This window comes from Melospiza melodia, chromosome 2 (genome assembly GCF_035770615.1).
Source record: "Melospiza melodia melodia isolate bMelMel2 chromosome 2, bMelMel2.pri, whole genome shotgun sequence".
NCBI lineage: Eukaryota > Metazoa > Chordata > Aves > Passeriformes > Passerellidae > Melospiza > Melospiza melodia.
In genome coordinates, this window is record NC_086195.1 from 127,519,421 (window position 1) to 127,540,912 (window position 21,492).

Here is a 21,492-nt window from a genome sequence, read left to right on the forward strand (position 1 = left end):
GCAGATTTATTTTGTGATTACACTTTTCAGATGGCTTTACAGTTCACTAAGCAGCTGTCTTTGACATGGTTTCTCTCCTCAGGCTGCTCTGCTGTTTTTAGGGGGATGTGTGGGATATGAGTGTGTGTGTAATATTTTTTTTCTTCTCCTTTGATGGTAAAACTCTATTCTGCCTCAAATAAGTATTTTGGTTTTTTCCCCCCCTCCTCCACTGTGCTGAATTCTGGATCTCTCCATCAACTTCTCTAATTTTAATGCTGTTGTTTAACTGGATAATATGACTTCTTCTATTTTACATTTATATTTCATGGCACATCTGCAGGATTTGAGAGTTCACTGCATGGATGTTTCAAACCACACCATAGGATCTTGGCAGTTACACATGACTTCAGAGATTTTGTACATATATATCTGACCTACAGAGGAAGTAATTAAACCATATGGACCTCTCCTATACAGTAGGAAGCACAACACAAATCTTCTCACTTGATTTATTATAACCTTATGTCATTTAGCAAAACCAACTCTGCAACCGTCTGAAGGAGGGAAGCCAGCTGAGGAGAGGAGAGGGAGGAGCTGTATGGGGGCTGCAATCCTGAGCGGTTTTATGTGGTTTTTTATTTTTTATGCAGCTGTGCAGGGCGGTTGAGACCTTGCTGGCAGCACCAGGTATGAGGCAGCAGAGCACAGACTCCACAGTTTGGTTTGTGAGGTCTTGTAACAACAAGAAAAACAAATGGATCTGTCCTCAGCCAGCACATCCACCTCTGCCTCTGCTCCAGTGGCAGGGGATAAGGATGAGGAGCTGCAGGGGACAACAATAACATCCTCCTCACACAGGGAGCCCACTCCTCCTCTGTCCTGCAGCCTCACTCTCTGAGGAGGGGCTGAAGGTCAAGATTGGGCTCATGCAGCTTGTCCAGCACTGCCATGGAAAGGGGTCAGTCTCACAGTGGTAAGGGATACTCTGCAGTAGCAGCACAGTCATATTTGAACTGAACAGTTTCCTGTGGAAAAAACATTTTATCCATAAATCTGCATGCCAGTGCATTCCCTCATTAAATACTGGAATAAGGAATATATATGGGTCCAACACCCACAGCATCATGTGGTGCCTTTGAGCCCTTTGCTGCTGCAGTCCCCGTGCACTGGAAAGAAGCTGTCACTGTGCCCCTCTGCATGATGCTACCTCTGCCCCAAACCTGGAAGGGTTAGCAATGCATTTGGCACCATACAAAGAGCCACAAGCAAACAGCTCCTGCCCAAGGAGCTCATATCCTAACACAGACAAGCCCAGACAGCTGCAAAGACCATGGCATCCTGCGTTACAGGAGGGAGACCTCATCCCAAAACCAGCTTCCCTCATTCCTCTTCCAGGCTATCAAGACAGGAAGTCCCTTGTAGGAAGCCTTTAACAGATAAAGGGTGGTGAAATGGAAAAGGAAAAGATGTTGCATGCTTGAGAGTAGATAACAGTTCACCAAAGAAAGAGAAAAGTAGGGGGTCTAGAAACTAAAAAACAGCCAAAAGGTGATTTATAGAGAAAAAGGGGTATTTAGATCAGATAAAATAATACAGACATATCCAAGTCTTCATTTGATTGGACAGAAAGACTATGCAAGTTGCCATACTCTGAATGGAGTGAAACAATTTGTACTGGGGAGGATTGCAAGTACAACTTTCTTCTTTGCTCTTACACCTCTGTGGGACTTTGCCAACAATCTTGGGGACAAATAAGCCTGGTTTAAACAAGTTTATATGGGCTAATAACATATCTTTAACCAGTGATACTATATTTACAAAAAATTAGTTTTGCTAAGTAAATAATAAATAATAAATAATACTAAATAAGCAATAGGTAAACACAGAATTTAATCAAACAACCATGACCCATACCAGATAAAAAAAAAAAAACAAGCCAAAACCATAAAAAACCCCAAAGTACTTTTCTTTGCTGGGCATCTATGATAGCAGTAGACAGAAAGGAATTTTACAGACTTATACAGTCTTTTCATAGAAAAATAGTTTTAGCCTATGGGAGAAAAAATGCTGCACGGATGCTTTATTTGTTTGGGCTTTCAGCTTTATTCATTGTCTAGAGCTGTTCTCTGTGCATAAAACACAGATTTCTATCCTTCAAGATCTTCTTTCTGCATACTCTCAAAGTCCATATCTAATGGTCAATAAAATATATTTTAACATTTGTCATAATTTTCCAGATACATGTAATGGAAACAGGTATACTTCAACTGTCTGGTTCATTATGCAAAGACACTGAAGATGATTTGGAAACCTTTTGTACTAACTGAGGTTAATAAAGAACATTTATTTTCTTAAGTGTCAGTAAGAAAACGCTGAGAGCAGGCTCAGTCTGCCTCGGCAGATACTGTTTGAGATGACAGCCTGCCCATTCCCACATTCCTGGTCTCTCCAGGTCAGACTCAAAGGATTCCACTAATAGTTTGGTACTTAGCAAAGCAGACAAAAGGAAAATGGGTCAATGTTACTTGCTCCCATGTGACAAAAAATACAGAAAATAGAAACAAGCACCATTTGAGAAATTTGTAAAGCCTCAGACATATGTCATGAGAAACATTTACAATCTCTGGAGAATAATTTAAGTGCTAAAGGATGACCTGGATTATCCCTCTTGGATGCCTGTGTGAGCTACCCAGTCACAGAGTAAAACCATCATCCCCCCGCTGCTCTATCTTTAAACTTCTTCTCACAGTAAGCAGAAATTGCAAAACTTGGCTGAAAGCACAAATAATACTTTTGTGCAGTAGTTGAACTGTATGAGTGCTAGCAGTCAAAGCCTGACGGTGTAACCAAATCAATAACACAATTTTCTGAAAGCAATCCTGACAGTGCATTTAATTTCCTTAATGAAGTGGAATTCATATGTGAAAACCAAATAAAAAGATCAATGATACAGAATGACAGAATATTCTCTGTTGGAAGGGGCCCATAAGCATCATCCATCCAACTCTTGAGTGAATGGCCCATCCAGGGATCACACCCTTGGCACTGTGAGCACTCCATGGTGGGAAACTCCTACCCAACAGAGCTGACACACGTGCATACACACACACATACATACATACATACATACATACACACACACATAAATGCACACATACATACATACAGGAGGGTGTGCTGTGCTACGCAGACACTGTTGGCCCCAATGTATGGAAAGGTGGCAGATGAGTAGACACTAGTGACATTCTCTAATTTCAGGTACTTATTTTCTAAATAAGGTAAGATATACTTGCAGGATTTCATAGGAAGACAGAAAGGATAAAATAAAAGCCATCCAAGAAAAAAGGTATGGCAATATTTTTAAATAGTTGTGAATTGCATCCAAAGGATTCTTATCTCAGCATTGGCTATTATCACCAAAGTTAACTTTGCAATATTCATCTCCAGAAAGTCTCCTTTCTATTAGTTCTTCACTAGAGTTAACTTTTCTAGAATTAAATTTTAAGTCTTGTTTTATTTTCTGAAATAAAATGATTCTCGATTTCTTACTGTGATTTCTCTTGCATTTTCTCTCCATCTCTCATTCAAATTTGTGAAATGCAGGTGTTCAAATACACTCTTAAAAATGCTGACCTCGAAATAAATCCTGAAATATCAGTGAAATACCTTCTTGATTTATTAGCAAACTACCATAAGATTTGCTTTTTCAATGAGTGTAACAAGCCCATAAATCAACAGATCACATAGGTAATGCAAAAGGCATCAGATGGTGTCATTTCAAATGGAAGAGCTGAATCTACAACGCCAATAGTTAATCCAGCATATTGACTTCAGTCATAAGTTTGTTTAAACAAACTTATGCAACCTTGGTATTCATTCTGATTGATGACACAAATTCTTGAGCTTTGTCCAATGCTGTTGAATTGTTTTCTCATCACATCAGCTGAGATTGTAAACGTTTCTGATACAAGGTCATAGAAGTATCTGCACAGGTCTAACCTTGGGCTTTAGGAGGAAGGTGCAGTATCTGCATTAATGCTACATACCTGGCCCCTATTTTGCTGGAGACAATATATGTCAGTCCAGGGGAGTTTAAAATTATTAAACTGAAAATGGAAATAAAAAGGTGAATGTGTCCTTTTGACTACCTTTAATTAAAGTATCATTCTTCTTTCCTTCTGTACAGTTCTGTACATTCGATTTGAAAAGGCTTTGAAGGAATTTTGCTTTCAGGGCTGGAGCAAAAGGCAGGGAGTGCAAATTGTTACCATGGCATGGGCTTAAAAAGTCTTCTATTCCTTTGGATTACAAATAAATACAATTTCTATACATTACTTATGAAATAAAACAATGTTTCATATCTGGTGAAATAGAAATGTTCTGCAAAAGAGCAAAAGGGTAACAAGGAGTAAAAAAAAAAAGTTTTTGGTCAATATGCATATTTTGTTTGATTTGAAAGAAAGTCTCCATTTGAGTTAATTTTATCTTTTAAATATTCTTTAAAATGTTCTGAACATTTACAAATGAAAATGTGATTTCTGTGTGAATGTTTAATTGCACTCCTGCATATACTGAAACAAAACACCCTGATTTGCATTTTAATATATCTTGCATTTTTTTAATTTGAAAGAGATTCTGAGGAAGACCTTTCACTGCTTCCCAAATCTCAGATTTTGTGTAGAATGCATATAAGGGAAGTAGAGCTTCTTGCTCATGGGAAAGTTATCTAATCTCCATCCACTAGTTCAAAAAGATCTCTGATGTTGACTAAACATGTATAAACAGAGCTTAGGGGAAAAAAAAAAAAAAAGGAAACATGCATATTTCACTCAAAAAAATTTCAAGACAAATGCACTAAAGGACAGCAATTAGCAAACAACATAACTATCCCACTACATGGTTGATTAATTTTCAGTGTAGCCCAGGTAAATCAATGCTCATTAATAAAACATTAGGTCATAAAGATATCAAGTTTCAGATTGACACAAGTTCAAGTTTTGTCAAGCAAACCTGTACACTGCCTGCCTTTGCTAGTGAACTCTAAAGATTTTGGGCCTGTTTGCTGCTAACAGTTCATGCAATTAAACCTTATACCCAAGATGCAGGTGCCTATGGAACAATATCAAGGGTTCAGGCATTTGTGTATGCTGGCAAGACCTTGTAAGGCTGAGTTTTAAAAGTATAAACTTAAAAAAACCATTCATTTGAAACCACCCTCACAAACATGTGCAAAAGAAAACTGTATGCATGTATCTGAAAGCAGAATTTAGCTTCACACTGTTAAACAGATTTTACAGGAACACTTTTCCTGTCTTTTGCCAATGGAGCTGCTCTCCTCTATCACCTTGACCAGAGAAAAAAAGAAAATTAAATCTTGAAGTACCACACCCAACTCAATTACAGCATTGAAATAATGAAGAGTGTTATCCCATCCCATCCCATGTATAGTGCTCATTAATACCACAGGCACTTTACTTTTAAATCTGTTAGCATTACAAACACCTCCAAATACCTTCCCTCAGAGGGTAGCTTTTCCTCTGGGAATTTTCCAGAGACTTAACCTTGGTCTATGAAGCAATGTGAGATTTTGAAGCACCAATTTTTGGTACTTCTATCCATTCTGCTGCAGAATCTGACAATACTTCAGGAATATGGGATCAAGTTCACTCCCAAAGCTTTGTATATGGCAAACACTGGAGAGCAAACACGACATTTTCCAACCCATTTCTGTCTTGCTGACCATCAAAAAAATCCCACAAAATCTTGATGCTGATCTAACAAGTGTTTAGGGGTTGTCAGACAGAGGGAAGGTGGATGATCAGCCTGGAAGAAGGGACCAAATCTCTGATAAACTCTAAGCTGATAAGCTCTAGCTGACTATAATGTCTGCTGGGTGTGAGGATGCTCCTGGGACAGAGAGAATCTTCCAGGAGAGGACAAGGCAGGTGATGGCAGCAGGAGGCTTGATGAGTTGACACAGAGAGCTGGATTTGGAACAGCTGAGAGGACTGAAAGGGCTGCTAAGTGCAAAGGGAGCAGAGCCCATGAGATTGCCAGATAGGAATTTGTTCTGGTGGGAGGGACTGGTGACCAGTGGTCACAATTCTGTATTTTACCCCTTGTGAGGGAAAGTAGAACAGGGGGGTCCAAGGGGATTAACTCAAGGCAGCTGTGTGGGAGACTGAGTTCCTGGCCAGCTTTGTGGAATAGGTAAGGTAAATAACACCATTTACAACTCCACTTGAATGGTGCTTGCAACAGAGGATGGTCAAAAGCTCTAAGTGCTTCTACAGCAATGCTAGAAATCTAAAGAGTAAGATTATGCAATTATGCTACCTGGCAATAAATGACAACCCTGATATAAAAGGCATCTTGTGGTGGTGAAAGGAGGATGACCTGTAGCATACATAGACTAGTCCATTTACTTTACAGAAACGATAGAAAATAAGATACAAGACAGGGCAATGGCACAATATGTGAAGGCTACAACAAAGTGTTACAGAAAAAAATAGGGAGGAGGGGAACATTAGGAGCCCTTGTCGGTGGAAATAACAGAAAGGTAGGACTTGGTTTGTATTTAGGATTCCTCTGTTAAAGATGCCAATAATTAAATACTCAGTGAAATTAGAAAAGCTGAACAACTAGGTCAGGTAGCAATACTGGTCAATTCCAACTACCCAGATACTGTCAGGCACAATGCCTCATCCAGATGTGATAAGGAAATAAAAGTATTAGACCCACTAACTGACTTATTCCTTAGCACAATAAACACTGAGACCCATAAGAAAGAATGCTGCTCTGGGTTTAGTCTCAAAACCTGCTTCAAGAGGTACCACTGGGAGAACTGCTCTGCAAGAGTTTCAAAATATAACTGAATTGAATGTTGTAGAGCACTGGGATAAAGTAAGTCAAACAAATACATCACACAGATATCCAATTTCAAGAAGGGGAAATGCATAAAAATCACAAAAATAGTAAAAGTCTTAAAAAGCAGTCAAAAAGGCAAGAAGCCTAAAGCAACCTGGAGGCTTTTCAAAAACACTGTATTAAAAATCCCAGTAAACTATGTGTTACATATCAAAAAGAAAGTAAAATGGTTCAATAAAAACCCTGCGCAGCTAATAAAAAAACTAAGGAGGCTATTGTAGGCAAAAGGGTTGGCATTTAAAAAATTGCTGAAATGAACAGGAAAGCCCATAAAAAACAGATAAAGAGTAAATGGCAACTAGGATGGCTAAAAATGAATGAGAAAATTTTGCAGAAGATAACCAAGCTGATAGTAAAAAGATGTTTAAAGGAAAACAAAAAGCCATCAAGGGAAATAGCAGCACCATGTGATGCCAAGGGCTCATAAGGGGCACTTGGGGATAGTAAGGCCATAGCAGAGAAACTTGGTGACTTCTCTGCAGAGGTCTTTTCTGCTGAGGGTACTTGAGAAGATCTCTATTCCTTGAGACAGAATTATTTCAGGTAAGTATGAAGGAAGTAGTAGACAAAACAGGTAAGGCAGGTGTTACTAAGTGAACACCAGTGGGGACGTTCACCCATGACTTCTGGAGGAACTCAAGAGTGAAACTGCAGAACTGCTGGCCAAAGTGTGTGACCCAGCATTACAAACCCCACTGCACCAGTGGGCTGGTGCCAACCAAGCTTCCATGTGGAAAGGGGGCTCAAGAGGAAACTTTGAGAACTGTGGGCCAGTTTATTTCACTTTCCTGTTTGGCAAGGCAGTAGTCCACCTTAAGGAACACAATAACTGAGCTCAGGGATAATCATGGTAAAGCAAGCCTTAGTGACTACAATGTATTTGGATTTTCAAAACTGTTTTTTAAAATGCTTCGCTGAAGCTTTTAAAATAAATTATCTTGGTGTTGTAAGAGAGGTGCTCTTATGGACTGAAGGCTGTTAAAGGATGGGAAGAAGAGAATAGTAACTGATGGTCACATTTCAAAATGAAGACATAACACCAGTGGGTCCTCTCAGACATGCTGTAACTGGTTTTTTGCAAAGATTCCAATGGTGATCTACAGAAGGGACTGACCTGTGAAACATCTGAGTAACTGTAGATGATACTAATCCCTCTTAGGTTGTTCAATATGATGCCGGTGCTGAGGAATGGGGAGATCTGGTGATTTATCATGCTGGGACATCCAGAAGGACCCCACCAAACTGGATAGGTACAGTTCTGGTCTGCCACAGAATGAGAGAGTAAAGGGACTAAGGGCTAGAATGTCACCTTCCAAAGAGAACCTAAAAAGGCTGTGACTAACCCTTTTGGAGAAGAGAAAGCTGAGAGGGAATATAACTGAGATTTACAAAATTAGGGAAACAGTGAGTAACCTAAACACAGACTTACTCAAAATCTCCCAGTACTGGAAATAGGGTGTATTTGAGGAAACCAGAGGGAGCTTTGCTTAGAACAGGTCACACAGTGATTTACAGAATTTATATCATTTGAATAGTGCCACTGGAGGTTGCAAAGACACACAGTTACAGTAGCTTCAAAAAAGGATTGGAAAAATTCAGGACAAAACACAGATACCGAAGGAATATTTAAATCAGGTTATCTTGGGTGCAAGTGAATGGACTGCAGAAAATTGCCAGAACTCTGTGCTCCCTATAAATAGCATGTCTTATGGCAGTTCACTTTTGGGAACAGAATAGTGAGCTAGATGAATAATTAAGAAGATGCTTCTAATGTTATTATTTTGTGGAGAAAAAAAAATCAGATTTAATCAGATATATCAGTTTACACCAACAGACTTACAAGGAGCTACTGCCACTATACCAGCTTGGAAGCCAGTTAATTATGATGTACAAGAATTACACTAACAGTTGATAAAATTATTTTATTGGATTTAAACATTTCCCTACAATTTAATAATGGAGTTGACTTTAGAATATTCGTGTGTTCTGTTTTGTTGTTTGTTTTTAATTACGAAGAAACACTTCTAAATCTAGCCCATGTGTTAAGGCTTAAACTTGTATGGAAAATGTTTGCAAGCAAATATCACACACTACATTTCCCAACTGTGCAGCATCCAAAAGCAGACAGAAGTAATTTTAGGTGTACTGGTAATAGCTTGCCCTTGGCCACTGCATCAGTGAAAGCAATAGAACAGCTGTAAAGGACTGCTAGTGAACACTCATATCAGTCTAGGTTAAAAATAAATGTTTGGGCTTTCCCAAGAAGTGGCCTTTATGGGGGGACACAAAGCTGTCTTATAATTTCAGTTTCCATGAATCCAGCCCCTTGCAAAAACAATGGCTAAATGGCTCGAGCACTGTTAGACGCTTGACTTGGGAAGTACAAAAGAATGCAATTTCTCACTCTATACAAAGATCAAAAAGATTTCTACTCACTTCCACTTTCTATAAAGCCTTCTAGGCTGGTGATGAAGTGAGGCTGATTATGAACTTCAATGGATCAAACAGTTGGCCATTGTACTGAATGGAGTTATCGTTTCCTACATAAGTGCATTAATGTTTAACAAATTTTAAGGCACATATATTGTTCTCTGAGCAATGCATGGTTTGCAAAGAACTATATGTCTCAAGATTTTAGGGGCTGCAATAAAACTCTTGAGGAAAAAAGAAAAAACCCCATATTTTAAAAAATTCATTTCAATTAGGCTTTCCATTTCATTCAAAACAGAATTTCAATACCATATCAGTGTTTCCCTTTACTCTTTTCCCTCATACCCAGGCATCTGTGTACTCCTTATATTATGTTCTTCAAATGCACCTTAGGGAAAGGGTACGTCTCCTGTTGTAGGAGAACAATTTAGGAGAAGTTGCCATAGAAGAAAATTAGAAGATGAATCTGTCTCAGGGAGAAAAGTCTGCTGTCTTTGCTCTGCCTTCTCACTCTGTGTCCTCCACTGAGGCTTATACTATGGTTTCTTGGTCATACCATGGTCATGTGGATTTGAACACTCCTTCAGGAGCTTTGATTTGCACTGTAACTCCACTGAGTTTTTGCCCACTGTGAGAAGGGGAGATGAGGCTAAGGCTGGTCCCCAAGCCTGGCTCCTGCAGCCCCTGCTCCATCTACCTAGACTGGGTATTTGTAGCCAGCTAACAGTAAATACAACTGGAACATAACTGGGCTGAAGTGAAAAGAACAAAGACTAGAATGCCATTAAAGACTGGGAATACCAAAACCCGCTTACAGAAGGAAGATTACTCTTTCTACTATGAAGATGTGAACACAAAGCAGGATTGGAGGTGGGAACTTCAAGGGGATTGTGTATGGCCTGAAAGACATTTCTTTGGAGAAAGTTCTCCAAGAAACAACTCAGCATTTGCTGTGAGTTGCAAACACAGTTATCAGCAATGTCCTGATTCTCTGCACATTTGGATTTGACCAGCTTTCCTTTTGGGAATGAAGAAGAAAGTGTAATTTGCAGGTGTCCTCACAGCCCTAGGAGCAGCTCAGATGAGAGGCAGGAGGTTGCAGGCTAGATGATGCTTTTACTTAGCTGCAGCAACTCCTCCACCACTACAGTGGGCAGATCATGCTTCTGCTGCTTTATTTTTCTGTTCCCACTGGATTTCAGCTGTGTGTGAGCCCAGTGAAAGCTGCAGGGTCAAGCCCAGGCAAAACAGAGTAGAGAAAACCTAAACCCACATATCTCCTTCCAGTAGGCCTGCTAGGTGGGTGCATGATTTGTGCTAGGTAGCCTTTTGCCCCTAGAAACTGCCTCTGTGAAGCAGGAATCAGCTTTCCTGTGCCTTTGTGCCTATCCTCACCAGTCCTGAACCAAAAGCAGTGTAGACAGTAGCACAGGGCTTCCAGATGCCTTACACCTGGAGACTTGGCCCAGATCACCAAAGCCTGGATAAAGCTCTGCACATCTTGACAGTGCCTCTCTGCCTCTAGCACAGAGTCTCAGGAGATACCAGTGGGCATATTTTGCAAAAAACCCCTTTTTTAAAAACAAAAGTTATTGGATTAAGACAACAAATAAAGCTAAGCCTATTTCCTTATATGCTGTATCTTAAGACTACAATGACAACAAATGAAGTAGAAGCACATATAAATAAAGAGCAGGAATTCCTTCAGACCTTCACTCCTTCCACGGTTTGCAATTGTTTTTACCACTTCAGTGAATTCACTTCATTCAACAGATGCTGATGTGCATTTAGTAGCAATCCAAAGAAAATGCTTTTAATTTGCCTGGTTTTAGATATGTCACTAACAGAGGGCGAATTTCCAGAGGATGGCAGGGCTGACAGCTGGCTGCAGACCCTTGCAGTGCTGCTCCTACCCGAGCTGCAGGCAAGTGACAGCTCTGTGGCACCTGGGCTGGAGAGCCACTGCAGAAGCAGGCTCTGCCAGACTGCTTCAGGCACTCTGACAAGGGCAAACACGCAGGAACCTCTATTGTGCATGCAATGAGTCACCTCGAACAGAGAACGTGTGCTGTGCCAGATTATACTGAGCTTTTGTGAAAATAAATATTCCCATTGAGGATTAGCATGAGACCAGAAGCCATGCCAAACTTGACTAGACTCTAAAGGCCAATCCTGTTCCTTAAACCAGATGTTTAACAGAGGTTGTGACATCTGAAAAGATCAGCAGACTCAAAATACAGGCAGTGTATGCTAAATCAGAATGAGGTGTATCATTTCTGAGAGGTAAATTACAGACAGATAAAATATGATTTTTGAAGTGTAGAATTCTGTAAATCCCCTTTTCCAATACTTTTTCACATCTTGCACAATTAACCACAATCAGTAAAATATGATTCATGTTTTGTAGCATGTCCTTTTTCTCTTTTTCAACATCTATTTAAAGAGAGGCCAACCTCATTAGTAAGTGGGTTTACTTAATTTCCTGAGGTAAAACTGAGAGTGGTAAACAAGTACATAAAATCTGCCCTCGCTTTACCAATCTAGATAGGAAGCAACTCACAGGGAGCTTCTTGTCAGTGACTGACTGTTTCTCTACTGTGATATTTTCACATTTACAGCTTTTCCAACCTATGCAGTTGTTTAGTTTAACTACTTCTTTTTTCTTTCACATTTGGCAACTTGAAATTCAAGGTCATTCAGTCAATAAGGAGCATGAAAAACATTTCAAAGTTGATAGTTTTGCAATAGATATTTTCATGAACTCTAGTGAGCATCTTACAGCATCAGTTTTTGATTTTCAGTCAAAAGTGGGAAGTGGCAGGAGGCACTTGCCAAACTTCATGTGCTGGATGATGAGGGTAAGGCAGTAACAGCTGAATGGGAAGCTGTGTCTCAGGGGAAGGCTTGTTTGTCCTCAGATCATCAGGTTGCCACTGGGTTATTGTGATGGAAAGCAGACCATGAGCAGCTCATGGCCAGGCCATGGGAGTATAACCATTACATTCCCCATGGCATGGTGGCCCCAGGATCATCTGACTTCCATGGAGACATCAGGACTTCTGCAGTAAACAGCAATGTTCCTTGCCTCCCACCTACACTGTGACTTTCCTGCCACCTCTCCCTCCACTCAGACGTGGAGTCAAGCTTGAGGAATGCAATGGGAATGGGAACTGGAGGCTGGCGGTGTGGAGGGAAGGCAGAGGACTGAAAAATCTGAAAAATCTTCTGAGGTTTGTGATAGCAGAACTAGCACATGACCTGCCACCACATCTCTTGCCTGACCTATTCTTAGAGATGGGTGGATGGAAAAGGCTGAGTCACTGTCTCAGCTGCAGAAGACCAAGCTGTACAGAAGGAGCTGCCAGCCAGGGCTCCAAGCCATACAGGATAGGAGCCCTGCCCTATTTCTCAGTGCTCTTTGTGGCAGGTGGCTAATCCCCTCCACCCCATCTCCCTTCCTCTGCCTCATTCCTCACTAGTTCCCAGAACGAAGAACAGACTGTCAGCCACAACATAATGCCAGGAATTCTAAACAGTTGCCTTTCAGCAGGGATTTCAGGTTTTGCAGGCATGGTTCCTTCTTGCTCTAGTGGAAATCATATAGAATCACAGAATTATTGAATCATTTAGGTTGGAAAAGATCTCTAAAATCATTAAATGTCCATATCCTATGCATGTATGTGGTATCTTTTCATCATTCTGATCTAATCTTGTCATGGCTGTCAGGTTCCTTAGCCCTCATCTTTTGATATAGGTGCCTGCTACATATCATAACAAGGCATTCACAACAAAGCACTTCTTCAAATCTGCAAGCCTGTGAGAAAGTAAGATGAAACACCAACAACTTTTTCCTGAAAAAGAATAATGGTTTTAGCACTCTTAGCAGTCTAGTGTCCACCTATGGCAAAGTGTGTAGCATTGAACTTGTACCATCAAGAACAATTTACAGGAAAAAATGTTACTTACACGGCTTCCTTTTTCAGGGAAACACTGACATCCTCCACTGCAGTCTCTGCCTCCACATGGTCCTGTGTATTTCTTTCCACCCTGCAAACCAGAACACACATAACACAAAAGTTAGAAGATATCATCTAGAATATCTGAAACAACACAATCAGCTTTGATTAGCAGACTTGCTGGGAAATGCTAAAGCAAAGACTAGGATCAGATTTGGATTTACAGCTGAAACCTCTTTACTATATGCTTAGAAACAACTGTGAGTGGCTGTCCAGTTCTTGGAGATCAGCATCAAGAAATATAATGCTACTTCATTTATTTCCCTCCACATTTTCAAAACACTGCAGCTTGATGCTGAGCAGTATCTCACATATCTTTTTTGACACATGCAATAGATATCACATCACAGAAGTGCAGCTGCTTGAATTCTTCAGGGACATGTACTAAGTCCTAGGTCACAATGCAGCACATCCTTCTATACATGCTCCAAATGGTTGCTGTATTTTGAAATATTTATTGGTGGACATAAAGGAAGATGTAGGTATCATGTTCAAAATCATGAGCCAAACTCCTGCTTTCTCTTTTTCTAGAGCCACCTATTCCGGAAGAGCAAAAAATTTGCTAGCAGTCAACCATTGTGATTTAGAAGTCACTCCTAGCTTAAGTAAATGTCTTCAGTTACATCTCTCCTGCCTGACCACAACCACGTAGGCCTGGGCCACAAATATATGGATCACAAAATATGCACTGCTCCACAGAAACCCTTGGATGGACTTCAACAGGCAGGCAAACTGAGTTTATATTCCATGCAAGTGCCTGCACAGAATGCAGCAGCCACAGCCAGTCTGGTTCAGAAACCTGAACAGCAGAGATGCTGTGCATGCTGTGGTGTGACTTTTATAAATGTAACTTAATGATCAGGAATGTTGTGAAGACCTGCCTGCAGCACACTGGAACCCCTGAAAATGACCCAGCAGCCTAGTAAGTCATCTGGGAAAGGAGCAAGGGATTTCTCATCACTATTTATGAACTTGACTTGGCCCACGGTGAATAATTAATACAGTCAGAAGAAAAAGAGAGGTCTAATCTAGTGGCTACAGAAAACCTGAATCTCTCATTCAGGGCATTTCACATGCAGTGCTCCTCACATGAAACCTCAAGGACACCCAGCTGTAGGGTGCAGAGTCAGGCTCCAAGTCACTTGTTCTCCTCTTGGCTAAAGCAAATAGTGCCTTCACTTTTCTGCCTCCTTCAGAGCTTGAGTTCATCATCTCTTGAAAGGGAGGTGAAGGAGATATAAACAAGGCTCCAAAACAGGATGGGTGCTCTGAACTACTGTGCTGTTTCATAAATAGACAGTGATGCTGCTATTCCTGCCTCTAGGGCTGACTTAAGGAGCTAAAACAGAGTGGGGACCAAAGCTGCCATGGGGCTCTAAGCAATCCTCTACTCAATGCCTGAGGTTTTTCAGTCACATTTCTCAGGTATCCATTTCTGCCTTCACAGTATCTGAAAACACAGCTCTGGGATTTGGATATCTCCCTGGCAGTCAAATTAATAAAAGGTATGGAACAGGCACCAAGCATTACCAAAGTCCCGCTTTGGTCGTATTTGTACAGCAGACTCTTAATCTTATGATACACAGAAATACAAAGTTCCCAAAACGAGTTTTTATGCTTGTAATGAGAAGGTTCATGTCTGTATCTTAAGTACTTTTATATACTAAAACACTTTTGTTTCAGCTTTATATTGAATCCTCATGTTTAATTGAGGAGGTAGGATTTTCATACTGAACAAAGCAGTCCACCAAACTGAAACTATGTCCTGACCTAGGTTAGGTGTTTTATGCAGGAAATTATTTCATGGATGTAGCAGAATTCTGTGTCATGTTATGAATTCTGATTTATGTTTAAGCTATTGTTTAGAGGAAATATTAAATCAAGACAATTTTATAAACTCCAGCAGTTCGCTCAGGTTGGTCCATTTTTTAGTTAAATAAACCTCACTATTTCTGTGGAGTTTATTTCTTATTAACCCATTTGCAGATGAAACTTGCATCTTTTTCTCAGTATCCTTCATTTAACGGAGTTTCGCCCACAGTTCCTTTTCTGAAGTTGAGTATAGTTCTATGAATTTTTATGGATGCCATGCAGATGAATGGCCTGTGTGATCATAATTCTTCTGGAGGATGTGGGTATACTTTAAGGAGAACTGTTCTATGTATTGCTGCCATTGGTAACAATCAATTCTGAACTTTTAGAATCTGTTTTTGTCCGTGTTGTAAACAACAGCATATCTCAGCCTAGGAGTAACAGACAGATACAGTAATTTGATCATGTGGGTTCTCAGTTTTGCTACTGAGAAAAAAAAAATAATGAGAACAATAAGTTTATTTCTTTAAATAGCATAGTGACTCTAAATTTGGTAAACTGTTGTCAAGGGGAAAATAGAAAATGAATCAGAACTATGTTAAGATATTTGTGCACTTGTAGGAAAAAAATGGAAGAGGCTGCTAATGCTTATTTCAAATGGAAGTTCAAGGTCCATTGTTTGTGTACTATCCACCATCCAATATTTTAATTTGCATGCTGTAACAATACCAGCAGCTAATACGGGGACACAATTGTTTTCTTCCACAATTTTAGGAAGCTTTTTTTTTCATTATTTTTTCATTTTGTATCCTTTTATGCACACAGATTCTGCAGATAATGAAAAGAAAAATCTGGAAGATTCTCCAAGGGTAGGGAACATAATGGGAAAGCATTTGAGATCAGCAGTAATATACCTCTTCTTGATTATACTTGGGCTTTCTTTATTACCTAATTTCCACCTCTTCACTTTTCAACTGCTAGTGGAATGACTCTGGGAACTTTTAGTCACATGCAGCATTTTCTACTATCTTCCACTATTACAAATATCTAGAATATTTATAATTTTTTGAACGTTGCTGCACTGTTGTTTGATCTTACATTACTGGCAGTTACATTCTAAACCAGTATGATTTACAAGCTTGTTAATGTTCAAAAATAAGTCTGTTAAGGATTCTTGTAGAACTTTGCTAAAAACAATTATACCCATGGACCCACAACTGAGATGAAGGGAAATCAAATGGACATATATCAGTCAATAATTAGAATGCAAAAACCTGAAAGTTTCAAATTTAGCAATGGACCATGTACTTTGAAGTCCTCAACTATTTGTGTCCGGAGGAAAACAGATTTCTGGGAACATAACACTAATGGTGATAACCCAATGTGGTTGTTTTGAACGGAGCAGGAGCCTTTTTGGTCAGTGGCAAGAACAGTCACATCTAGGACATGCTTCATCCCATCCTGGCATTTAAACTGATGGACTGCATCTCTCCCAGAAAGGTCCTACTGCTTTCTCTCAACCACAAAGGTGGGTGGAGGTGACTAGCTTCCACAGAGACATCCACCCCCTGTAGAAAGTGTAAGGATGGGGAGATGGATCTCCTGACTAGCTCAGTATGCAGTTAAATTAAGAGAAGTGCTCCTGCACCAGAACGATATTCTAGGATTTGTGTAATCAAGCTGAAAGAACTGGCCTTCAAGTATGAAGATATCTGCTGAGAAGCCTCTCAGCAACAAGTCTTTCTCATGTTTTGGATGATGTATAATCTCTAAGAAGTCCAGAGTTTCGGCAGAGTCTAGAAATGGGGTTTATAGGATCTAATTTAAGATTTATGCAATATAGGCACAACATCCAGCTGCTGTTTTAGATCACCCAGAGACTCTCATCAGATCTATTTCAGATACCAGAGCTAAATCTCATCATAGGAGGGTAAGGGGATTAGAGATGTAGCATAGGGTAACTGGTTCAGTTGTGCCTACAGAGCAGATGTCCAGTTTCACATGCGATGAATCCTGTGCTAAGTGTCCAAGTCTCACCCTCACAGGAAGCTACACACCCTTTGATGGAACACTGAGTATGAAGAACGTTATTTAAGAGCAGACATATGTGCAAACACAAAATGAGCTATGCCATTGCAATGGTGTGCAAACTTTCTGTGCATAACGTGAGGTGCTGCTTAATTAGAATTAGGTTGGAGAATCAAGAGTAAAATATGGTAATTCTGTCCAGAAATGTGTAACATTGATGTTCCCAATGAGACCCACAGGGTCAAAACACAGCCCTTGGAGGCAACGCTGTCTCATTCAGCCAACTGTAATGGCAATACCATATTAGAGAAAAATTTGCCTAGGTAATAGTGTCAGAAAAAATAACTTTTGAGCGTTAAAAAAATGGGACCAATGAGGGAAAAGAAATTGAGAGTAGTTTGTTTATTTGGGAGGAGTATAGGCAGGGAAATGGTAGTGCAAGAGTGGTGAAAACTTGGAAAATAAAAAAAAGATGAAGAGGGCATCAAATTAGGTGAAGAATGGAAGTGGTGAGGATATACTAAGAGCAAGGGCAGGGACATCTGCAGGCAGCAGTGAGGCTGACTTGTGAGCACAAGCCCACTGGGAGGCCCCATGGGGAGAGACCACAGGTCTCTTGACCAGGCATGTCCTGTGGGAAGGTGGGGTAAAAAGCTTGTAAGGAAGGACAGGCTTACTCCTAAATACCAACTGCAGGAGCAAAGGCAGTAGAATTACAACTTAATAGCCCTTTTGTGTAATTTATCAGATTTTTTTCAGTTATTTTGTACAAATGATAATAACAAGAAGATATAGAATTGTAATTCACTGTTTCTTGCAGTGATGTGGTTGTGAATTATTACTAATAACAACAGTGATATGTTACTTTGCCAAATAAAGAAATGCTAGGTTCTTAGAGGTGTTTTCTTTAATCAGCAAATCTTAAGTTACATCTAACACTGCTCAAGTTCACACTGTTCAAAGCTAAGCATCTCCAGAGCTGGCTTACCCAGCCACTGTGCTGGGATGAATATATTCATCGTGTTCAAGGAACATGAACACTGCTCAAACAAAAGCAAGAGAAAACATGTAAGTAAGTGCCACCTATGTTTGTACATATTTGCCAAGTGTAAATACTTTTCATTTTTATGTGCAGCAAGCATACAACGTGTGTGTCCCAACACAAAAATTTTTCTGCCCTCTTGCTTTCTCATAATTGTTTTTTCTCCAAACAGTATTATTTCTCTATTTACACATCTTCAGCCAAAAATAGACAACTTACATGCTGCTTCTTTCAGCCAAGCTCTTAAAAAACACTGAAATACATATGCACTTCTCTTTAAACTTTTCCACATGTAATGATTTATTTGTTGCTAATCTTGGCCACATTTGGGTAGCTGTCATTTCTGCGTGCCCATTCAAGTACCTCCACTTCAAGGGCTGGTTTTCTAACAAAGAACAAAAGCAACTAGAGACAGACCTCAAAGTACAGTTCTATGAGTACAGAAAGACCAGGAAATATAAGCCATTTCCTTACATACAGCTCAAAAAATAATTACGGAAATTATAATGAAAATATTGCAACTTGGAATCAAAGACTCCATACACCGACATCTTCTTTGATAACGTTTTGTACATTGTAGTTGTGCATTAACCTCTGTGCTGACAAGCCCCATTCTGTACACCCAAGTTTCACCAAGGGTGTGTTTTAGAAGTTTTAGGAGCTTGCAGAGGCACTGAGCTAGGACTGAGGTGCTGACATTCTGCATGCCCCTGCAGTGGGGCAGTGCACAGCACACTGGAGCAGCACATTCAGATGCTTCCAGTGAGGCTTCAGCCTGGAAGTCCCGAGGGAATTCCTGGCGTGCCTGAGAGTCAGCCTCTGTGTCAGTGCCAGGGAGACCAGACCAGGCCACACCTCCAGTACGAACCTCTGCTTTCACATTTGACCTTCAGCTGTTGATACCTACATTAATTTCAAATTCGGTTTATACAGCCCTGACTTAGAAACATTATTTTTTTGCTTCCTTCAAATGAAAGAAGAAAAAAAAAGTAGGAGTATGACAGAGTACTCCTGCTGCTGATCATCACCAGACAAAGAACTTCATCAGATTCAAATGTGACAGCACAGTTGTCTTTGCTCAAACCAAACATTTTACTCCTTTAAGAGCCGAAAACATTTGTTGCCTGTTACCAAACTTACTTCTCCAGAAATATGCATAAACAATCACTCAAAACAAAGTATTGAGAATGCTGTCAGCGGAGAAGGCCTGGATTGCCCAGGAACAGTCCTGGTCTCTCCTCAAAGTCAAAGATGCAATCAGCCACCAGAAAATGCCTGCTAACAGTCCTGCTATTGCATGGCACAGTAAGACCACTGTGAAGACCTTAATTGTCCAGGGAAAGGGAGAGATAATTGGCACAGTCAGAGAGGAAGGAAAAGATGTGGGTGTGGATCCTCTCCCCAACTGTTCTGAGAATTATTGCACTAAGAACTAATTCTTTCTTTCATATTTGAATGAGAGCCAGAATCTTTTCCAGACTGGATGCATGGCAACTAGAATAATTTAGTGAGTGACCTAAAAATCTTATGAATGTTTACACTTCCCACCAAAAGTAAGGGGAGCCATGTATTTACATATCCTTCAATGAAAATCTCTGGAGGAGGAAACTGGTCCCAGGAAGAACACAAAAAGATACTTCCCATCAGCTGTATGAAGAGAGCTGGTCTCCTAACCACTGCCTAATGGAGTCCTCCCAATGCAATGAGAAGAGCTGTACTTGTGGTAATCAATTATTTATTATAAACTGGTGTGAAGTTCCACATGCCCTCTCCCTGTCATGTAGTGTATCAAGAAAACTGGGAAGCAGGATGCCAAGAAAGCAAGCAGCTTGCTTCAGCTCTGAGTCCTGGTGGGCATGGGAATGGCAACGAAGGAGAAGTACTCAAAAGCACTACTGCTCCTAGGGACTGAGATACCTTGGTTTGATGTCTGGGGTAAAGAAAGGAAGGGCAAGAATTTAAAGTCTCCAGTGCTGAGAAGACCCTAAGAGACAGAAACTGGTCTTCTCAAGGGTGTCTCAGCAAGTATGTTGGAACCAGAAATGTGAAATATGAATTCTGTATCTCTCAGAAATGAAGCTATAAAAGACTTTCCTCTTATGGACTTGCTTGTGACTCTTGATTATATGAACCTCCTGGCATGCAGCCTTGATTTGAAGGCTGCATAGTTTCATTTCAAAGTGAAACTTCACAGCTCCACATGTTCACTTTATTTGAGGTACTATTTACTGACCCCCTTCAGATTATAAAGTTCTCTAGTTGCTGTCTGGAGACACTGCCTTGGAACAATGGCAGAAGCCAGATATGATACAGTGTGAATGTATCCATCACATTTTCATGAAATCATTTCTAATTTTGTGGCTTTCATCCAAATACATATTTACCCAGAAAACCAGATGAAATCCAGAAAGAGCAGCTGTGATATAGTAGGCATTAAAAATAAAAAAAGGTCTTTAAGAGGCCAGGCAAAGAGAAATGCTTAAAAGCTGACTACATATAAAGCACAGATATTTGAATAACTCTCCAGGGGTCCTGCCTAGCTGTCCAACATGAGTTTGTTTGCAAACAGCACCTTTTGAAGCAAGCAGCATATGTTGTGACACAGTTTTTTGTCAAGAGGTCTGAGAATGGAAGTTTCATATTTTACAGGTAATGAAGTTGAATTCAGCCATATTTTTCCTTTTTTTTCTGTCACAAGGTGATTATATGTTATGCTACAAAAGAGGAATATAAGACAGGAAAACCCAGTTAAAACACTTCAAAGTGTCAAACAACTAAAAGAAGTCACCTCTATAGAAAAATATAGCACTCCTGCTTATTTTCGAAGAATCTGTAATGCCATGGGAAAGGGAATCCTAAAAGGTTGCCCCAGATCTCTGAATAAAAGTGCTGCAGCTTTCAGGAACTAATGAAGAAGGGATAAAATGCAAAAGGCTTTTTCTGGAACAAAATTGCATCCAGAAAAGGAAGAAAAATATCATCTGGCACTTCTCTGTTTTAGCTTGCCTAAAGAAATGACAAATTTTGTCTTAGTCATCAGCTGAGGCTTGAATATATGGTAGCAGGAGACAGGTAATACTGCAGGAAAATGAAGCTCTCTGAAGAGCGTGCAACCATGGTTAAAAATGTCTCTTACGTCTTACAAAGGGGCAAATATTAAGTAGCCATGAAGTGGTACCTATGGCCCACAATGATTACAAAAAGAGAGTAAAAGTGTTGCTCTTTTTTACCAAGGTCAGAATTGGGTTTGCCTGC

General features: G+C 40.1%; 1 protein-coding gene across 1 annotated transcript in view; it reads right to left on the reverse strand.

Moving 5' to 3' along the window:
- COL4A2 (collagen type IV alpha 2 chain) overlaps positions 1–21,492 on the reverse strand; it is a 143,721-nt gene that overhangs the window by 88,211 nt on the left and 34,018 nt on the right. Inside the window, exon 4 of the mRNA XM_063149975.1 lies at positions 13,306–13,386. Within this exon, the coding sequence (XP_063006045.1) occupies positions 13,306–13,386 (81 nt within the window). The remainder of the gene's footprint in view (positions 1–13,305; positions 13,387–21,492) is intronic.